The 17,966-nt window shown below is 33.2% G+C and overlaps 1 protein-coding gene across 1 annotated transcript in view; it reads left to right on the top strand.

Moving 5' to 3' along the window:
* The first annotated feature begins 10,956 nt into the window (after positions 1 to 10,956).
* LOC114259854 (2-oxoisovalerate dehydrogenase subunit beta 1, mitochondrial) overlaps positions 10,957 to 17,966 on the top strand; it is a 56,153-nt gene continuing 49,143 nt past the window's right edge. Inside the window, exons 1-5 of the mRNA XM_028199884.2 lie at positions 10,957 to 11,413; positions 17,171 to 17,282; positions 17,521 to 17,556; positions 17,690 to 17,749; positions 17,836 to 17,893. Of these exons, the coding sequence (XP_028055685.2) occupies positions 11,142 to 11,413; positions 17,171 to 17,282; positions 17,521 to 17,556; positions 17,690 to 17,749; positions 17,836 to 17,893 (538 nt within the window). The 5' untranslated portion in view covers positions 10,957 to 11,141. The remainder of the gene's footprint in view (positions 11,414 to 17,170; positions 17,283 to 17,520; positions 17,557 to 17,689; positions 17,750 to 17,835; positions 17,894 to 17,966) is intronic.

Here is a 17,966-nt window from a genome sequence, read left to right as displayed (position 1 = left end):
GGCAACATAATCAGCGATCATAGAGGGATGATTCGACGGTTAGAAACGCATTTCGACGGTTGTCATTGAGAAGTATAAATAGTAGAGAAGGCTCCAGAAAGAAGCCCCAGACTCAGACCCAAAAAACCAGTTTTATCTACTTTATTTTCCTTCTCGCTTTTACATTTCTTGTTCTTTACATTTCTGTACTTCAAATTCCTGCACTGCACTTCATTCATAAAAGTAGTTTCAAGTAGTTTGTTGCTGTAAACCTCTACGAGGCTGATTTGGATTTTTGTAAGTCTTCCATTTTACTTAATGAAATGCTACAATTGTTCTTCATTTAATCATTGTTTACTCAATTCTCCAAAACAAAGCCACCAGTAAAAGTCCTCTTCATTGAGGTTGAAAGAACTAAAACACAATCGTTTGATAATTGGTTGGCAATTAATATTCTGTAAGAACTGATTGATCCTTACTAGTACGCTCAAAATTACAATAATAACCTTTGAAAGCCAAAAAAGCCAACACAACCGCATGTATTGGATGGTATTCATATATATATATATATATGCAAGAGGGACCTTTGAGTATATTCATTATTGCCCGTTATTTATTATTTGAGTTTATTTTATTGGGATTCGGGTCTTGGAAATCCGGGGTGTAACAAGGGAGAGGCAAAGTTGCAGCGCTATCCTTTGGATCCATGGAAGCATTAAATAATAGAAAGAAGGTGCTTGATGATTTGATAGATAAATGGTGTGAACCCATTGTAGAGTGGAAGAGAGGTGTAAGAATTGAACATTAAAGGTAGGGGTGTAAAAATGGCCCGAGGCCTGTGGGCGGTCTGAAGCTTGTGGGCGGTCTGAAGCCCGCTTGAGACCTAAGGTAGGCTTGGCCCGTTTTAGCCCTGTTAGGCTCGGGCCCGAATTTAGCTTAGTACCTTGGGCCTTTCATTTGTGGCTCGATCCAAAAAATTTTGAGGCTTGGCCCGCCCAGCCGACCCTCTCTCTACCAATGGTCAAATTTCGAAAAATAAAAATAAAAATAAAAAACAACTTACAACGGTTAAATAATTAAAAAATAATAAATAAAAATATTAATCTTGTAAAAATAAAAAATATAAAAACAAAAACAAAATAACATAATAGTTAATAGTTAATAATTTGTACAATTATCTGTAATTGAATTACAAGAATTGAAATAAAAATTTATATGATTAAATGAATAACATTAATAATTTTAAAACAAAACAAAAAATAATAATAGTTTATCCACCCCTCCCTAGCCACAAGAGAGAGAGAGAGTGGAGTAGGACCCACTAGCTGTTATAGCAGCCGAACGAAATAACATTGCATTGGAAGAAAAGAAGAGCTAGACAGGTCTACAAAGATTCAAACGGTAATATATATATATACAAACAATCATAATTCAAATGGTAATATATATATATATATTGATAAATTTATTTCACTTTTTAAAACTACTATAAATATCCTTCATTTTTCAAAATAAATCTCACAACAAAAAATTCTCTCTCTCTCTCTTAAAATCTCTGAATCTCTCTTAAACTCTTAATTAATTTTGAAGTGTCATTCCTAAGTGACAATTGCAATTATGCAACAAGAAACTTTTATCAAAAGAAGCTAATTTCTGTATCGTATTCGCCAAGTGATAACATTAATTAGTTTAATTAAATTTATTAGCTACTCATTTTTTTTCATTAATTATTTGTGCATATATATTAATTATTATTTTTTACTGATTGTATTTACACATTATTTAAATTAATTGTTAATTTTTATATATTGTTTTACTTATTACTATGGATCCTAATATTCCTAATGTTTATGTCGATGTTAATACATATACTACACAACATGAATCTGTTGATTCTCCTTTTATTGTGCCTCTTCCAACAATTGGATCATCATCTAGGAGCAGAAGTAGTAGTGTTTGGAAACATTTTGAAAAAATATCTATAAATAATTTTGATGGTTCAATTACATTTAAAGCAAAATGTAAATATTGTGCACATTTACTTAGTGTTGCATCTGTAGGGGATCTTAATATTCCTAATGTTTATGTCGATGTTAACACATATACTGCACAACATGAATCTGTTGATTCTCCTTTTAATGTGCCTCTTCGAACAGTTGGATTATCATCTAGGAGCAGAAGTAGTAGTGTTTTGGAACATTTTGAAAAAATATCTATAAATAATTCTGATGGTACAATTACATTTAAAGCAAAATATAAATATTGTGCACATTTACTTAGTGGTGCATCTGTAGGGGGTACTAGTCATCTAAAAAGGCATGTTAACAAACATTTACAAAGTCAACAACCTGATATTTGAAGTCAAATGCAATTAGGGATTTCGTCAATTGATAATTTACAAACATTTTCATATGATCCTATACGTGTACAAAATTCTATAATTGACTATATTATCAAAAAAGAATAACTTTTTACTACTAATGAATGTCTCGATTTTACCGAAATGATTCACGAAAATTTTGCACCGCAATATCAAAGTTTTTCAAGAAATACAACTAGAAATAGGATTTTTTTAAAAAAATTGAGGATGTTAAAAGTGAATTATTTGACATCTTTAAAAATTTGAATAGAAGAGTTTGTTTAACATCTAATCTGTGATCAAATAATGGTTTTAAATATAAATGTATTAATGCACATTTTATTGATAATGATTGGAAACTAAATAAAAGAATTATTTCATTTAAATTAGTTGAACTTTCATACACTAGTCATTCGCTTGGTGTAGAAATAAGAAATGTATTATATGAGTGGGCTTTACAAAATAAAATATTTACGATTAATTTAGATAATGCAGCATATTATAATCAAACTGTAGCCCATTTAAAATCAACTTTACAATTACTTGTTGATGGTGATTTATTTCATGTTTGTTGTTGTGCCCATATTTTAAATTTGATTATTAAAAAAGCTATGCATGTATGCAAGACTTCTGTACTTGCAATAAAAATGCAGTTGTTACTATTATGTTTTCTGGTAATCAAATTTCGGAATATAGAAAAATTTGTCAACGAAAAAATATGCCATTTAGAAAATTAATTTTAGATGTAGGTAGTAGGTGGAATTCAACATATAATATGTTAAAAATAGCTTGTAAACAAAGAAGAGCAATAGATTTATTTTTTGCAACAACATCAATAGGAGGAGTACTGACTCCCACTGAACTTAATTGGCACCAAATAGCCTTGTATAAAGATTTTTTAAAAGTTTTTGATACTTCAACAAAATTATTTTCTTATATATATATATATATTCCTGCTTCACCATTTGTTTTACATATGCTAGGAGAAATAGTTAAAGTTTTCATAAAATATATGGGTAATGAATATTATGTAACCATTATTATTTCAATGAAAGAAAAATTTGATAAATATTTTGATCATTTGTCTTTTCTATTAGGTTAAGCCATAATAATTGATCCTAGGTGTAAAGAAATTGGTTTACAAGAATTTTTAGAACGTCTTTTCGCTGATCAAACACAGTTTGCCCCTATTATGCAAACATGCAACAGATTATTTGAAGAATACAAGGCAGCTGCATTTGTAAATACACCTACACACACTACACTAGCAGTCTTATCTTGAGGCAGGAGATTAAGTGTTTTTTTCAGCAATAAAAAGTAGAAGAATATCTCAACATATAAGTGTAAGTAGTTCTGAACTACAACATAATTTGGAAAGCCCGTCAGTGGATGATTCTGATGATTTTGACATTTTGGAATCGTGGAAACAAAATGAAACTATGTGGCCTGTGGTTTCACAGATGGCCCGTGATATACTAACAGTTCCTATTTCTACAGTTGCTTCAGAAACAGCTTTTAGTGCAGGTGAACGGGTGCTGAGCGATTACCGAAGCAGACTTTCACCCGAAATGGTTGAGGCACTGATGATATCCAGAGATCATATGCATGCGCTTACAAGAAGACAAAATTATAGTGAAAATGAGCGAATTCAAAATGATTTGGATGACATGTCCTCGGGCAACGTAATTGAAATGTCTGTCTCCTCCGATGATTGATCAACAATTTGTTTTTTACTATTTCATTTCATTTCCTTTTTTCTTTTTTCTTTTTTTTTGTATTAAATTATTAAGGTGGAGTATAATTCAAATGATTGGTAGGCTAGTAGGTGCCAACTTAGTTGGGATGTATGTGACCTATAGTGATACAATTGCTCTACCATCATCAGTAATTTACACCTAATTTATTTAATAATATCAATTTTTGTAATTATTTATTTCATTTTGAAATAAAAATTATTCATTAAAAAAATGTTATATAAATAATTTAATATTGTAAGTTTCATTTTCATATATATATAATTATTTATTTTGAAAGAAAAGAATTACATAATTGCATACTTTTTTAGTTATAAGTTTATAATTGAAAAAACATAAGTCATACATAATTAAATTTAAATATCACCATGAAACATTACATAACCAAACAAAAAATCTCATTAATCTTAACTAAAATACTCTATTATAATTTTTTTTATTTGTTATTCCTAATATATATATATATTAAAAAAAAAAAAAAAAAACTCGACTAGGCCCGGCTCGCGGCCTAAGGCCTGAGCCCAAGCCCTAGGCCCTATTATGAGTGGGCTTGGGTTTGGGCTTGGGCCTAGGCTCTATTATGAGTAGGCTTGGGCCTAGGCCCTACTCTTTGGCCCATGGCCCGGCCCTCTAAAAAGGCAGGAGCCTGCGAGGCCCGCTTGGGTCGGCCAGAGCCTGGGCCGAGCCATTATTACATCTCTAATTTAAGGTTTGTCTAGCTATGTTGTTATGGATTCAACCTCTGGAACAGCATTAACTTCAAAAGAACTAGTAAAGTATGGGGAAAAGTAGTGGAGATTGGGGAGACTACACCCAAAATGACATCTTTAGAATGTGGTAAAGTGAAAGTATTGACAAAAGACATAGAGATGATTAACAAGGTATTTTGAACCGGTGTTGGATCGAGCCAAATTTGAAGATATTTTCAATGGATTAGATCAAAGGATTGATTGGCAAAATGGGTTGGGATATAGCCTAAACAATGGAATTGAACCTTAGACGCAAATTTGATCATTGGAAGTAAGTGGCCCATTTCAAGCTATAATTCGAATGAACCAAGAAAGGAAAGACTTGCAACAAAATAAAGAGATTTACAGGAACCATGAAGGGATAAGCAATGAGAAGAGCGAGACACAGATGACAATAGAGGCAAAGTTGAGGAGAAGTTCAGGACAAGCCATAGCTTGGTCAAGAAATGGTTTCAAAATGGGGCAATTTTTAGGGCGGTTATAGCTACAATTTCATTTTTAGTATCGCAGCATAGCTCCTCTAGTAGGAGAAGACATCTAATGAATAAAGCTCAAGCTATGATTCAAATCGGCAAAGCTTTGAGAGTGGATTTTGAAGGTAAGGAAACGGAAGTAGCTGAAAGAATTATGGAAATGGAGTAAAATGACCTGGAGTAGTTAGCTCAAAGGAATGAGGAAAGGGGTACTTAAATGAGTAGCCTAGGAGGTAAGGGAAAAATTTGTTCTACTGAAGATTATGTCTTGATTGGGGAGGTTTGAAAAACGAAGAAGAGTGAAAGATTTTCTCAAACTTATAAAGGTGGATATGGTACTTTTTTAAGAAACAAAAAGATGAAACATCTTAGACCAATTTGTTAGATCTCTTTGGCTTGGTGATTTGGTGGGGTTTATGGTAGCAGATGCTAAAGGCAATACGAGAGGGCTATTGTGTGTATAGCAATCTAAAGTGTTTGACCTAGTGGATTGCTGTAGTAATAAGAATGTCATCATTCTTTCAGGGATGATACATTATCAACTTGATTGTGTTATAACTAATGTATATATGCACATAATGATAGTGTGAGAAGAAGGAATTTGTGGGAAGTCATAACCAACCTCAAAACTGTTTTTCTTAAACCTTGGTGCATTAGGGAGGATTTCAATGAGGTTAGAGCTATTGATGAAAGGAAAAGGTGTATAAGGAGAGATAGAGAAATGAATGAATTTAATGATTTTATCGATAACCTTGTAATGGTGGATACTCCAATGTTAGGAAGAAAATATACCTGGTGCAACTCACAGGAATATGATAGATGGAGTAGATCAGATAGATTCTTATTAAGTCAAGAGTGGTTAGAATGGTTCAAATTTAAACTCTGGGGGCTACCAAGGTTGCTATCTAATCATTGCTAATTCTTTTGATGGAGGATGATACGGATTGGGGACCCAAACCCTTTAGATTTATTAATGCCTAGGTTTTGCACCCATCTTTCTTGAAAGAGGTGAGAAAGGTTTGGAAAACACATAAGTGGGAGGCTAGGCATGCTATAGAATAAACACAAGATTGCAAGCACTTAAAGAGGCCTTAAGGAAATGTAATTATTATGTCTCTGGGAATGTAAACAGTAAACTCAAAACCATTGAAGAGGAACTGCATTACTTGGATTTGATTGTTGAATTGAGATCCTTACAAGATGTTGAAGTAACGAGAAGAAAGGAAATCAAAAGGGACGTATGGAAGTTAAGAAAAATGAAAGAATGGATTTGGTTATAGGAGTCTAGAGTGAACTGTGCTCTAAAAGGTGACGAAATACCAGGTATTTCCACATCATCGCTACCAAAAAGCATAATAGGTATCTAATGAATTCAATCACTGTAAATGGAATTAGCTATAATAATCCCATGGAGATGAAGTAGGTGGTGTCTAACTACTTGAGGAATGCCTTCATTGAATATTGAAAGGATAGACCAAAACTCTCTGGTGATTTCAAGACAATTGAGCCAAGCCATTCATTTGAAATACTTGAGAAGACTTCTTTGAAGCAGAAATTTGGACTATCATCAAGGAATGTGATGGTAACAAAGCTCTTGAGCCTGATGAATTTAATTCAACATGCTTCCAAAAAGGATGGGGATTTATGAAAGTTGATATCATGAGTTTTGTGGAGGAATTTCATAGAAAAGGCAAACTGGTAAAAGGATTGAACTGTTCTTTGTGGCACTAATTCCTAAGAAGGAAAACCTTGCAAACATCAAGGAATTTCGGCCAATTAGTCTATTTTTTTTTTTGGTAGATAAAGTCATAAGTTATATACAAAAAAATAGATATTACTGTGAGGTTCATTACACACCCAGAGGCAACACACCCTTCGAGAAGGGAAAAAACAAGCATAGCTTCTATACAAAATCTAAGAAGTAGGTTAACATACAAGGAGAAACTAAAGCTAGGCCAAGCAATAATCAATGGACACACCAACAATTTCATAAGAGTCTTACAACTTGATTTCTTAGACTTGATCAAGATGCTAACTTCTGGAGCAAGTTTAAGATAGGCGATTCTCTCAATAAGCTTTTTCTTGTTTTCCACTTTTGAAGATAAGTTTGTCCATGGAACAACGAATGTTCCATTTGAAAGGGATTGAGGAGCTCCTTTGGAACGTGAAGATCATCTAGGGGCTAACCTATTTATATTACCTACAAAATCCTCTCAAAAGTCTTAGCTAATAGATTAAAACAAATACTATCAAATGTTATTAATTCAACTTAATTTGCTTTTCTGGGAGTTAGAAATATTTTAAAACAAGTACACCCCTCTTCCACTGTATCCAATTGTCGACGATCCCTCCCTTACCCTCCGCTGTCGCCGCCCTCAAAATCAAAACCCTAAAAGAGAGAGAGAAAGACGATCTAGTTGCCAAAGGTCGTTGGGGTTATGATCTGAAATGCCACTACCATCGACACAACTGTCATTGTCATCCACCTCGGATCCAAATCTTTCTTTTTGTTTACGGTGGTGATTAGGGGTAGATGTGGGGTGGGGGCGGAACTATGATGTTGGGGAAGGGGTTGGGAGTGCTAGCCGTCGACAGCAGTGGTTATCCAGAGTAGTAGAAAAGGAGGGAGGAAGGGTTTTAAAATGATGGGGATTGGAAATTGAGGGAGGGGTTGTGGTGGTCGGAGGATGGATGAAGATGGTTGGGTGGCAGTGGTGGTGGGGCTTTGAGGTGATGTCAGCGACGGTGTTGGCCTGGCCAACATTGAAAGGAAAGAAGTGAAGAGAAAGAAAAGAGTAAATTTGAAATTTGACAAAACTTCCTACCTTTTTTCAATTATTTTTTTCTATTGTTATTATTTTTGTCTTCCATTAACTTGCAATTCTTTTAACTTATTGTCATTTTTCTATAATTTACCCAAGTAAATTTGTGCAAATGAGTGCCAAAAAAAAAAAAAGAAAAAAAAAAAAAGAAAAGAAAAGAAAAGAAAAAGGGTATCAGCGTGGATAAGAACTTTTTCAGCAATTAGGAAACAAAGAAACGAGATACACGAGGAGAGCCACGTGCAAGTGGGCATTCAACACCCTCCTATTATTATAGCATTTATATATTGGGATATTTCAGAAAAATATTTGAAAGTTGTTTTTTAACTTTTACCTCATTTTATAACCTATTATTTCTCATATATTTTATAAATTTTTACAAAATTTAAAAAATTAATTTTTAACTACCTTGTCAAACCAATCCGTTATTTATGCATCATCTTCGAGGCAAACCAAGCAAGTCCCACGTGTTGCTTGCATTTGAATAATAATTACAAAAAATAGATCAGATCTGTTAAAATAATAATAATAATAATAATTACTATTAACCTATAAATAACAGATCAGATCTGTTTAAAAAAAAAAAAATCTATTAACCTATAAATATTAATAATTATAATTATATATATTTTTTATATATTTGCAATAATTTTTTTGAAATTACCATTGAGTGATAATTTTTTCTATTATTATTAGAGCAAATTACAAATAAAAAATTCGATTTATATATTAAACTTGACAAGAATGTTATGGGAATAATATTATTGTAAATAAATTTCATTTCAATGGTATTTTATTTTTAAAAAGGTTCACAATGAGTCACATCATTATGTATAAATTTTTTTATTACCTAAAAAAGAATATTTTATTACCTAAAAAACAATATGGCCTATTTTTGAAAAGTAGGTTAAAACTCAATTTTTTGACTTTCTTTGAAAAAAGGTACAAAAAATTAAAAATGTGACGTGATTCAAAAAAGTCAAAAAGTAAAAAAATTGACTTTTAACTCAGTTGATAAAATAGGCCATATGTATGCATTTGTTATTTATATGAAATTACAATATAAATGCATCTCTTGAATTTAAAATACGAATTGTCCTATATAATTTTTAAAATTACATTCTACCTCTTAAAGTTTATAATTGCATAACAAATTATCCTGTTTAATAATAAATTATTAAGTTAATTAACAAATTTTAATAAGGTTAGAAATATATTTTAATTAACAATTTATATAATTTTATTGTTGTACAGAAAAGTAGTTAGAAGTTTTATTTTTTCTATTAATTCTGTTAAATAAAAAATTCTAATAAGAATGTATTTATAATTTTCAAAACTATAGAGGCCAATTTGTATTTTAAACAAATTTTAATAGATATATTTGTAATTTGTTCTTATTACTATTATCATAAAGGGGCTTTAGTTTAAGATATCCGATATTAGGATTTTATAATATAGGTTTCATTTGGGATGTAAGTTGGCTTTTTGACTATTTTAGCCTGGGACAAAAAAGTCTTATTTGAGATAGGTTTTTTAGATTTTTTGACTTTTGTGAGAGAAAAAATAAAATGATTATGGATTAGATGTGACATTTTGTCTTATTTGACTAAAATAGTCAATTTTGTCCTATAGGACTATTTTAGTCCAAATGTGTATCCCAAACGGAGCCATAAAGGGCGTACAATATTTTTATAGTAGTTAGAGTCTCTTAATATTTTCATAGAAAAAATTGTAAATTTTTACAGAGAAATTTTACCAATTTCTCTAATAATATTATTAAGAGATCTTGACAAAAACATGTTGGATCCCTCTTACTATCCAAAATTAAAGATGAACGTTTCACTAATTTTTCCTTCATATAATACTTATTTTTATCAATAATTCGTTAGTCATATAAATAAAAAAAAATATATTTATCACTATTTTATCTTAAAAAAATAATTTAAAATATGAATCTTCAAAATAGAAATTAGAAGGAAAAATAAAATTGTGGAACAAGTAGGGCACGATGATAATAAACAGTGAATCGTTACAGATTTTTTTCCCAAGGTATGTGGATCCACAGACTTAATTTTACTGTTTTGTTTATTTGAATGGAAAATTTATATATATATATATATATATATATATATATTTTTTTTTTTATATTTTTTTGATGTTTACTACAATAGAAAATGAATTAGTGTGTTTGGTTTTAGTTTTCTGAATTCAGTTGTTTGAAAATTGAGTTTTTTTATTTTTTATGTTTTTTTGTTTGTAATGAATATTTTTTAAATTTTACGCAATTTTTTTACCTTTTTACATGCACCTTCTTAGATATATCTAAATAGTAAAATATTTGTGAAAAAATATCTTAAAAATTTTAAAAATACACAAAAATACAAAAAATGTACTAAATTTAGTATTTTTTAAAATATTTTTTGGTATTTAGTGTATTTTTAAAAAAAAATTCACAAATATTATACTTTTTAAGTGTATTGATGTTAGGTGTGTCTAAATATTAAAAAAAATTACTCAAAATATTAAAAAAATTCATTGAAAATATTAAAATACAAAAAATAAAAAAGTAAATTTTTTTGAAAACTATCTTTTAAAAATCAAAACCAAACAAGCTAAATAGTTAATAGAAAACAAACTTATAGGAGTAAAATATATTTTTTTACTTTTATAGAAATTCATATTACTGTATATACCAGATTAAAATAGCAAGTGTCGTTATTATTACTGATGAGCAAAATTTTATATTTGTAAAAAAAATCTTGTATGATAAAAAATTCATTCATTTCGGCTATTTTAAAAAAAATAAATAAATAAAAAATCGGGGATGTCTTGAATTTTTACCAATAAGATAACAAGATAAGAAGAGTTTGTTCCCATTTGGAATTGCACACTAGCATAGCACCACCACTCTCAGTTGTACCGCCACGCCACGCCACGCCACGCCACTCGGGAAATCTGTGATCGTGGGTGGGTGCACGCACAGAGGTTCCCAGTACCATCAATTAATGTATACAAAAATGGCCAACAGTTTGAGGAGATTTGCAAGGTTGGGTTGTTCTAAGACTAGGACTAGTAGTAATAATACTATTCCTATTCGGGGGACCAGCAGCAGCAGCAGCAGCAGTGGTGGTGAGGGTGAGATTAATCTCCGGCAGCAGCAGCAGCAGCAAGAGAGTGAATGTGAAAGTGAGAGTGGGAGTGTGGTTGGGGGGAAGTCGATTAACCTCTTCTCTGCTATCAACCAAGCCCTTCACATCGCCTTGCATTCTGATCCTCGGTATCTCTGTCAATTACTTTTTTCCTCACCCTTTATTTTCTTTTCTTTTCTTTTCTATATACAATATGCCTATTCATTTTTACCTTCTACTCTATAATTTGCGCTTCACTTAATTCCAATATTTTTGGCAGCAGATTCTACCTGGGATTATTGCTCTGTAACTGTCTCTGTCTTCCTCACTCTTCTTATCACATACGTTTGATTTGTTTTTCCAAAGTAATTAAGCAAGGGTTAAAAAAATTAAAAATAAAACAAAGAAGAAGAAAATGAAAAAGTAAAAAAAAAAAGAAAAAGAAAGTAAATTTGCATGGTTGATTGGTTTCTCTCCTCTCATAGCTGCAGTTTGTTTCCCAATGCCAAGGGATAATTTTCACACATAGGAAATTTTTGGAAACTAATACTCAACAGGAATAAAGGATTCGGGCATATCTTTTGTGGTTGAATCCGCAACCAACAACTTAATGGGTAAATCAGGTGCTTTTGAATCACAAACAACCTTTCTAGCGATGGAGCGATACTACTGAGTATCACCCTTGCGAACCACAACACAAAGGCTTTTGTTGTTCTCCAATGGCAGAGAGTTAAAACAGTGAGAGTTGAGAGAGATATTATGGTAACCTACGCACCATTCTACGTATCTCAGAGTTGTAACCACCCACATCTCCTTATAAGATGGGATATTTATACGTAGGATAAGGTGGTTTGAATTCAATTTACCTTTGTCTCCAAATGGGTCTTTGATCATGTCACCATGGACACCCAACCCGACTCAGTTTTCCAATATCTTCCACTCTCACGAGTTGGCATGACGCTGCCATGTCTTTATCTCAATTTGCTTAACCGTTGAACAAACTCATACTAGGCAATGGACTGTGCCACTGTTGAGAACACCTACATGTGGAAACTCTATAATAGAAACTCAAAACAAAGCCAACGTTGAGACATCAACCCAGAAATGGAAATAGCGTCTTATGTACCCTGGACCCATTTGGTTGCATTGGTTCAACTATCTCTAATCCCTCATAAAGTATACTCAATCCTCTCGAGTTTTCGTAGTTTATTCACACTCAATTTGTAGAGCAAAGTGAGTTGTTGACAATGAATACATAGCAGATGTGTAATACTAGATGATCTTCCCTTCCCCCTCATATCAGTTAAATTGGAATTGACTGCTTTCCTAGTAATATCCCTTAACTGCCAATAATACACCAAACTGGCCGAACATTAACCCTTTCACCTCATAACATAGTCAAGGGTTGCAAAGGGCAAACAATGAGGTTACCAATGATGAGCTATGGGTTTCATACCGTGAGAAAGTAGGGATCCACCCTCTCATTTCACTAACTGATCATCAAACGCATGTAATATAAATACATGCTATTGTGGAGTAACCCTTTTGAAGAGTGATATTAGACTCTATACACCATACAAATCTTAGTCTAGTCACTTCTAGGCGCACAAGTCGCTTTCTAGCATGTAAGCCAAATGCTCTATTTGCTTATCTTCTAAGCGCCAAATGATATCTCACATTTGACTATCCAAAATAGGCACAACATGAAAAGTAGGTATTAGCATCTATGGTCGGTCTATAACAAGACCTCATCTTAGCTCCAACCAAGATTACGTATATAGTGGATAATCTAAGCCCTTTTTGGCTTCAACCACTATAAATCACTAGTCTCATCCTTACTCGCTATCCAACACCAAGGGTGATTGCTCATGTGAATGAGCCAATCTCACTTGCTGACATCTAATCAACCTTTTTTGTGTCTGCTATCTCACAAACCATATTCATAAGCAGTGAGCATACATGTACAACAAAAACAAATATTAATACTAATAACATAAATATCCCCCAAAAGTCAATAGATGAGGTAAGTGATCAACTGAATACAGTAACATACACATGTATCACCACTTACGAAGTCCTAAAGTCCTGACATGACTAAGGGGTTGTTTGGGATGTTCTAAATAAGTGCACTTTTTGACTTTTTATGAAATATGAGTTGGGTTTGAAGTGATGTGGTAGAGAGGTGATGTGACTTAAATAAGATGATGTGACTTAAATACGATAGTAACTTTTTGACTTTTTTAGATGATGCCAAACCTAGCCTAAGATAAATATACCCGGAATGGGCTTAGTCAAAGGATTTGCAACCTTGTGACTAGGGATGCCAATTTTCTCCCGCTACGCTTCGCCTCGCTCCTGTATACCCTGCCCCGATGAGGAAGTGTAGCAAGGACGGGTGATGGAGACAACACAAGTGGCAACGTAATACTAAAGTCTATAAACGGTGTGGGAAAGATGCTTCTAAGGCTCAAGTTTTGATTTGGCATGTGTTAGATGATCCACTTGGGAACTAGAATAAATTAGTTAGATGATGGAGACAAGTGGTAGCATAATACTAAAGTCTATAAACTGCATGGCAAAGATGCTTCTAAGGCTCAAGTTTTGATTTGGCATGTGTTGGATTATGCTGGTTCGTTGTGTGTTGACCCATGGGTCTTGGTATTGGTTTAATATGTTTATTATGAGTTTTATTTGACATTAAATAGGTTTTAGAAGTCAAATTTTGTAGTAGTTTCTGTTTTTGGTTTTAGTAGTTTCCTTCTTGGTTCTAGTTGGCTAAGGAAGTTTCATAATCCTATATAAAGCTATATATTGCTTCTAATATAATAACAATCGGAATTTATATAATTTTCCAGAGCTTTGAGCCTCTTTACGGTTTTTGTGATGCAACCCAAACCTTAGGGGTGATGCATAAGGGATTCTAGGAGTGATTCCTATTTTCTTTCATCTTCTTCTTTTCTGTTCTGTCATTGTTCATAAATTACTACTTGCAGCCCATAGACAGTCTTTATTTTGTCACCAAATTGTTATCTCCTTAAGCCCAAACCATTCATAACCAAAACCTAAACAACGCTTAGTATTATTTCATTAAACCTACCCCTAAGTTAGCTTAAACTTGCTTCAAACTTGCGTGTGTTGCATCAATGGGTTTTCCTCCCTCGGCTCCGTACCCTGCCCCCCCGGTCTTAATTTTATTTATTAAATATATTTATATGTATATATTTTAATTTTTTCAATATAGTAAGACTAAAATGTTAAAATATTACACTTAATATTCAGGCCTCGTTTGGGAACCCTCTCTTTTAGCCAAAAAGCCAAAAAGTTACTAAATTAGCCAAAAAGCCAACAACCCATACCAAAAAGTTAAAGATTCTCTTTTCTCTCTACTTTTTGCACATCTTTTCGTAAAAGGCCAAAAAGTCATCCCAAACGTACTAGTTTTTTTTAGCTCATATTTTAGCCAAATAGCCAAAAAGTTACTAAATTAGCCTGTTCCCAAACGAGGCCTCAGTTTCACTCATTTATTTATCATCGTACATCTTTTAACTCTAATTAATTATAAATAATTATTCTCAATATACTATATTATCTCTAATTTTTATTAATTTTCTTATTTTTATAGTTTCAAAATTAACTTGCCCCCGCCGCCACCTCGATTTGTTCCACCCCCGATGTGATACAAGATGGGGGCAGGGCACGACAAACCTGCCCCGTTGCCATCCCTACTTGCGACTCATAGGAATGTGTTCCAAGATCACTTCCTTTGTGCCACAATGTCTCTAATAAAGTTAAACCTCACATCAATATGCTTGGTTCTCTTTTGGTACTTAGGATCCTTAGCGTAAGTGCAACCAGGATAGGCGAGAGCTCCTATCTTGTTGTATGTTATGATATGATTGATAGTGTTGTTGCTATGTGGATGCATTCATGATATTGTTATATAGAATCCAAGAGTATTGGAGCTCAAGCAACTTATGGATAAGTGGCGAGCTCTCGTCAACTCAACAGATGGTGATATCAGCTTTACTATGTGTCCTATGATTCAAGCCCTTGAAAAGGATTCATAGGAGTTGCAGAGGCAGGTAGGTATGATATCTCGGGGCATGTATCATGTATGCAGCAGCCGTGAGTGTAAGGTCAATGTCCCCTCAAGATTGGTCAAGGTGGAGCTATCATTTCAGGGAAGACAACAAAGCAACCTTGACGAACTCATGATCCTAGTCTTCGATCCACAATCCTGTAATGATATGCCTAGCCCTTACTCCCAGCCTAGGCAGCCAAGTGATTGAGTAGAGTGATCCTCGCTAGGAGAGTGAGTACATAGGGGAGACAAAGAGGCGACTCTAAACTTTTTCTTAAGAGGTTCCCACGTCTCAAGTGCAGTCAAACAATTCTCAAACTCACTAATCTAGTCATTTTTCATGTTGCTTAACATGGTAAAGCGAGTGCACCGATCTTTGTTATTCCAAATTTGAGAGGCTTCAAGATCGTGACAATTTTGAGTTGTATTGCCCTGCTCAGACTATCACTTGGTTGAGTGTGCTGAAAAATTTATGCTCATTGAGGAGATATTGGATCTTACATCACTAGATGTCATAGTTATCGTCATCAAATTTCTCTCGCTTAGTCAAGTCTTTCACAATATTCTTAGCTGCCATATCTACATACAGGGAAAGGAAACAAATGTGCATGGGATATTAATTTTAGGATTTGAGTTTTCTTTGAATCCATAAGCCCAAATCATGCCAATCATATGCCATCAAAAAGGTCTTGGAACAAGCTTTACAAATATGTAAGATTCGTAACTGAAAAACCAAAGTATGTGGTAGAAAAATACAGTCAAAGTTACGAGATTTGATTCTTTGACATCAAATTTCTTCTAAATGGTTTAATAACTTTTGACGAAACCTTCCAAAATTTTATTATAATCTTATGAGCTACAACATGTAAAAAATTTAGGCAATTTTGACATGTTAGGAAAAATTACCATTTTTTTGCATGGAATGCCTAATCATTGATGAAAATTTGCATATAGGAGTGATTTTCTAATCTAAAAAATGTTCCAAAATTATACTCATGCATGAAAAAGCACAAAAAGACCCTCAACAACTTTGATACCAACGTAGAAAACTAATACGTAGCGGAAATAACAGATTCAGGCATACCTTCTGAGGTTGAATCTAAAACCAAGAACCTGACAGGTGAATCACGTGCTTCTGAATCATGAACAAAACCTTCCCAGTGGAGTGGTACTATGGTATGAATAGCACCCTCTCGAACCATAGTACAGATGCTTTTGTTGTTCTCTAATGACAGAGAATTAGAGATAGAGAGTTGAGAGAAATATTCTAATAACCCACGCACCATTCTACGTTATCTAATGTATATGACATGTCTCAGAGTTGTAACCACCCACATCTCTTTATAAGATGGGATAGTAGGCTATCCATACTTATCCTAAAGATAAGGTGGTTTGAATTTAAATTACATGGATCTCCAAATGGGTCTTGAATCATGTTACCATGGACACCCAAACCCTGGTCTGAAACCCAACCAAGTTTTCCGATGGAAATGTATAAGAATTAGCTTCAAATATATAACTAATAAGTTGTAATTGTGAAAACTTGATACAATATGATTGTCTAAACATCTTTTTGTCGGTGCAGCCTATTAAATGTACTCTTGCTGCGTCTTTTGAAAAAATCAGGCAAAACAAATGGGCAATTTATTCCCAAAATTTTTCAACAAATTTGCACGTGAGCCCAATTTATTCACTCAAGCATTTGGTGTATTATTTTTGACCCTATTGTCTAGTTCAGAAGAAAATCGGCTTTCTTGCATGGGTACAGTTTTTTTATCATGTAAATTGATACCTGTTCAACTCATATAGATTATATTCCTCTCAGTGCTTATGTATTTGGAGAAGATGTGAGCTTCGGTGGAGTGTTTCGATGCACAACAGGATTAGCTGATCGATTTGGCAAACACAGAGTTTTTAATACCCCTCTCTGTGAGCAGGTAATTCTATCTCAGATGCTACCCATTCTGATCTGCAGATTCATGTCCAAGTATTTCTAAAATTTAAAACTAAACATTCATTAAGAATTTCTAGGTTGGAAACTGATTCTCTATAACATCAAACTCAACATGGTTGAGTGATAGAGAGAGCCTCATTGTTCATCCTATAATTTGATTGCTATGGATCTTTCCCATTTGGTACATTTGGTTACTTCTGTACTGATGTTATCACACATAGGGCATCGTTGGATTTGGGATCGGTTTGGCTGCAACGGTGAGCTCAAAACTTTTGTGGATTTATCATACAGTCTTCTCATTAAAACCCTCCATCAAGTTTGATTCGTTTATTTTTCTTTTCTAAAATTTTTTCAACTGATAAATGCAACTTGCGTTAATTCACATGGTAGGGCAATCGAGCGATCGCAGAAATTCAATTTGCAGACTATATCTATCCAGCATTTGACCAGGCATGCATCATCCCTGGTTCTAAGTTATACTGCATCCTCAGATTCCTCACCACTGATATTTGGCTAATTAAGCTTGTACTTTGTAGATTGTTAATGAAGCTGCTAAATTCAGATATCGGAGTGGCAATCAATTTAACTGTGGAGGTAATTTTAAGTAAAATAGTTTGTACTAGTTCAAATTTGTTATGTTTCCATTGCATATAGAGGATTCTTTAGT

This window comes from Camellia sinensis, chromosome 14, assembly GCF_055761805.1.
Source record: "Camellia sinensis isolate YWXY chromosome 14, ASM5576180v1, whole genome shotgun sequence".
NCBI lineage: Eukaryota > Viridiplantae > Streptophyta > Magnoliopsida > Ericales > Theaceae > Camellia > Camellia sinensis.
The sequence above is the reverse complement of the archived record's forward strand: the minus strand, read 5'-3'. Positions and strand labels throughout refer to the sequence as shown.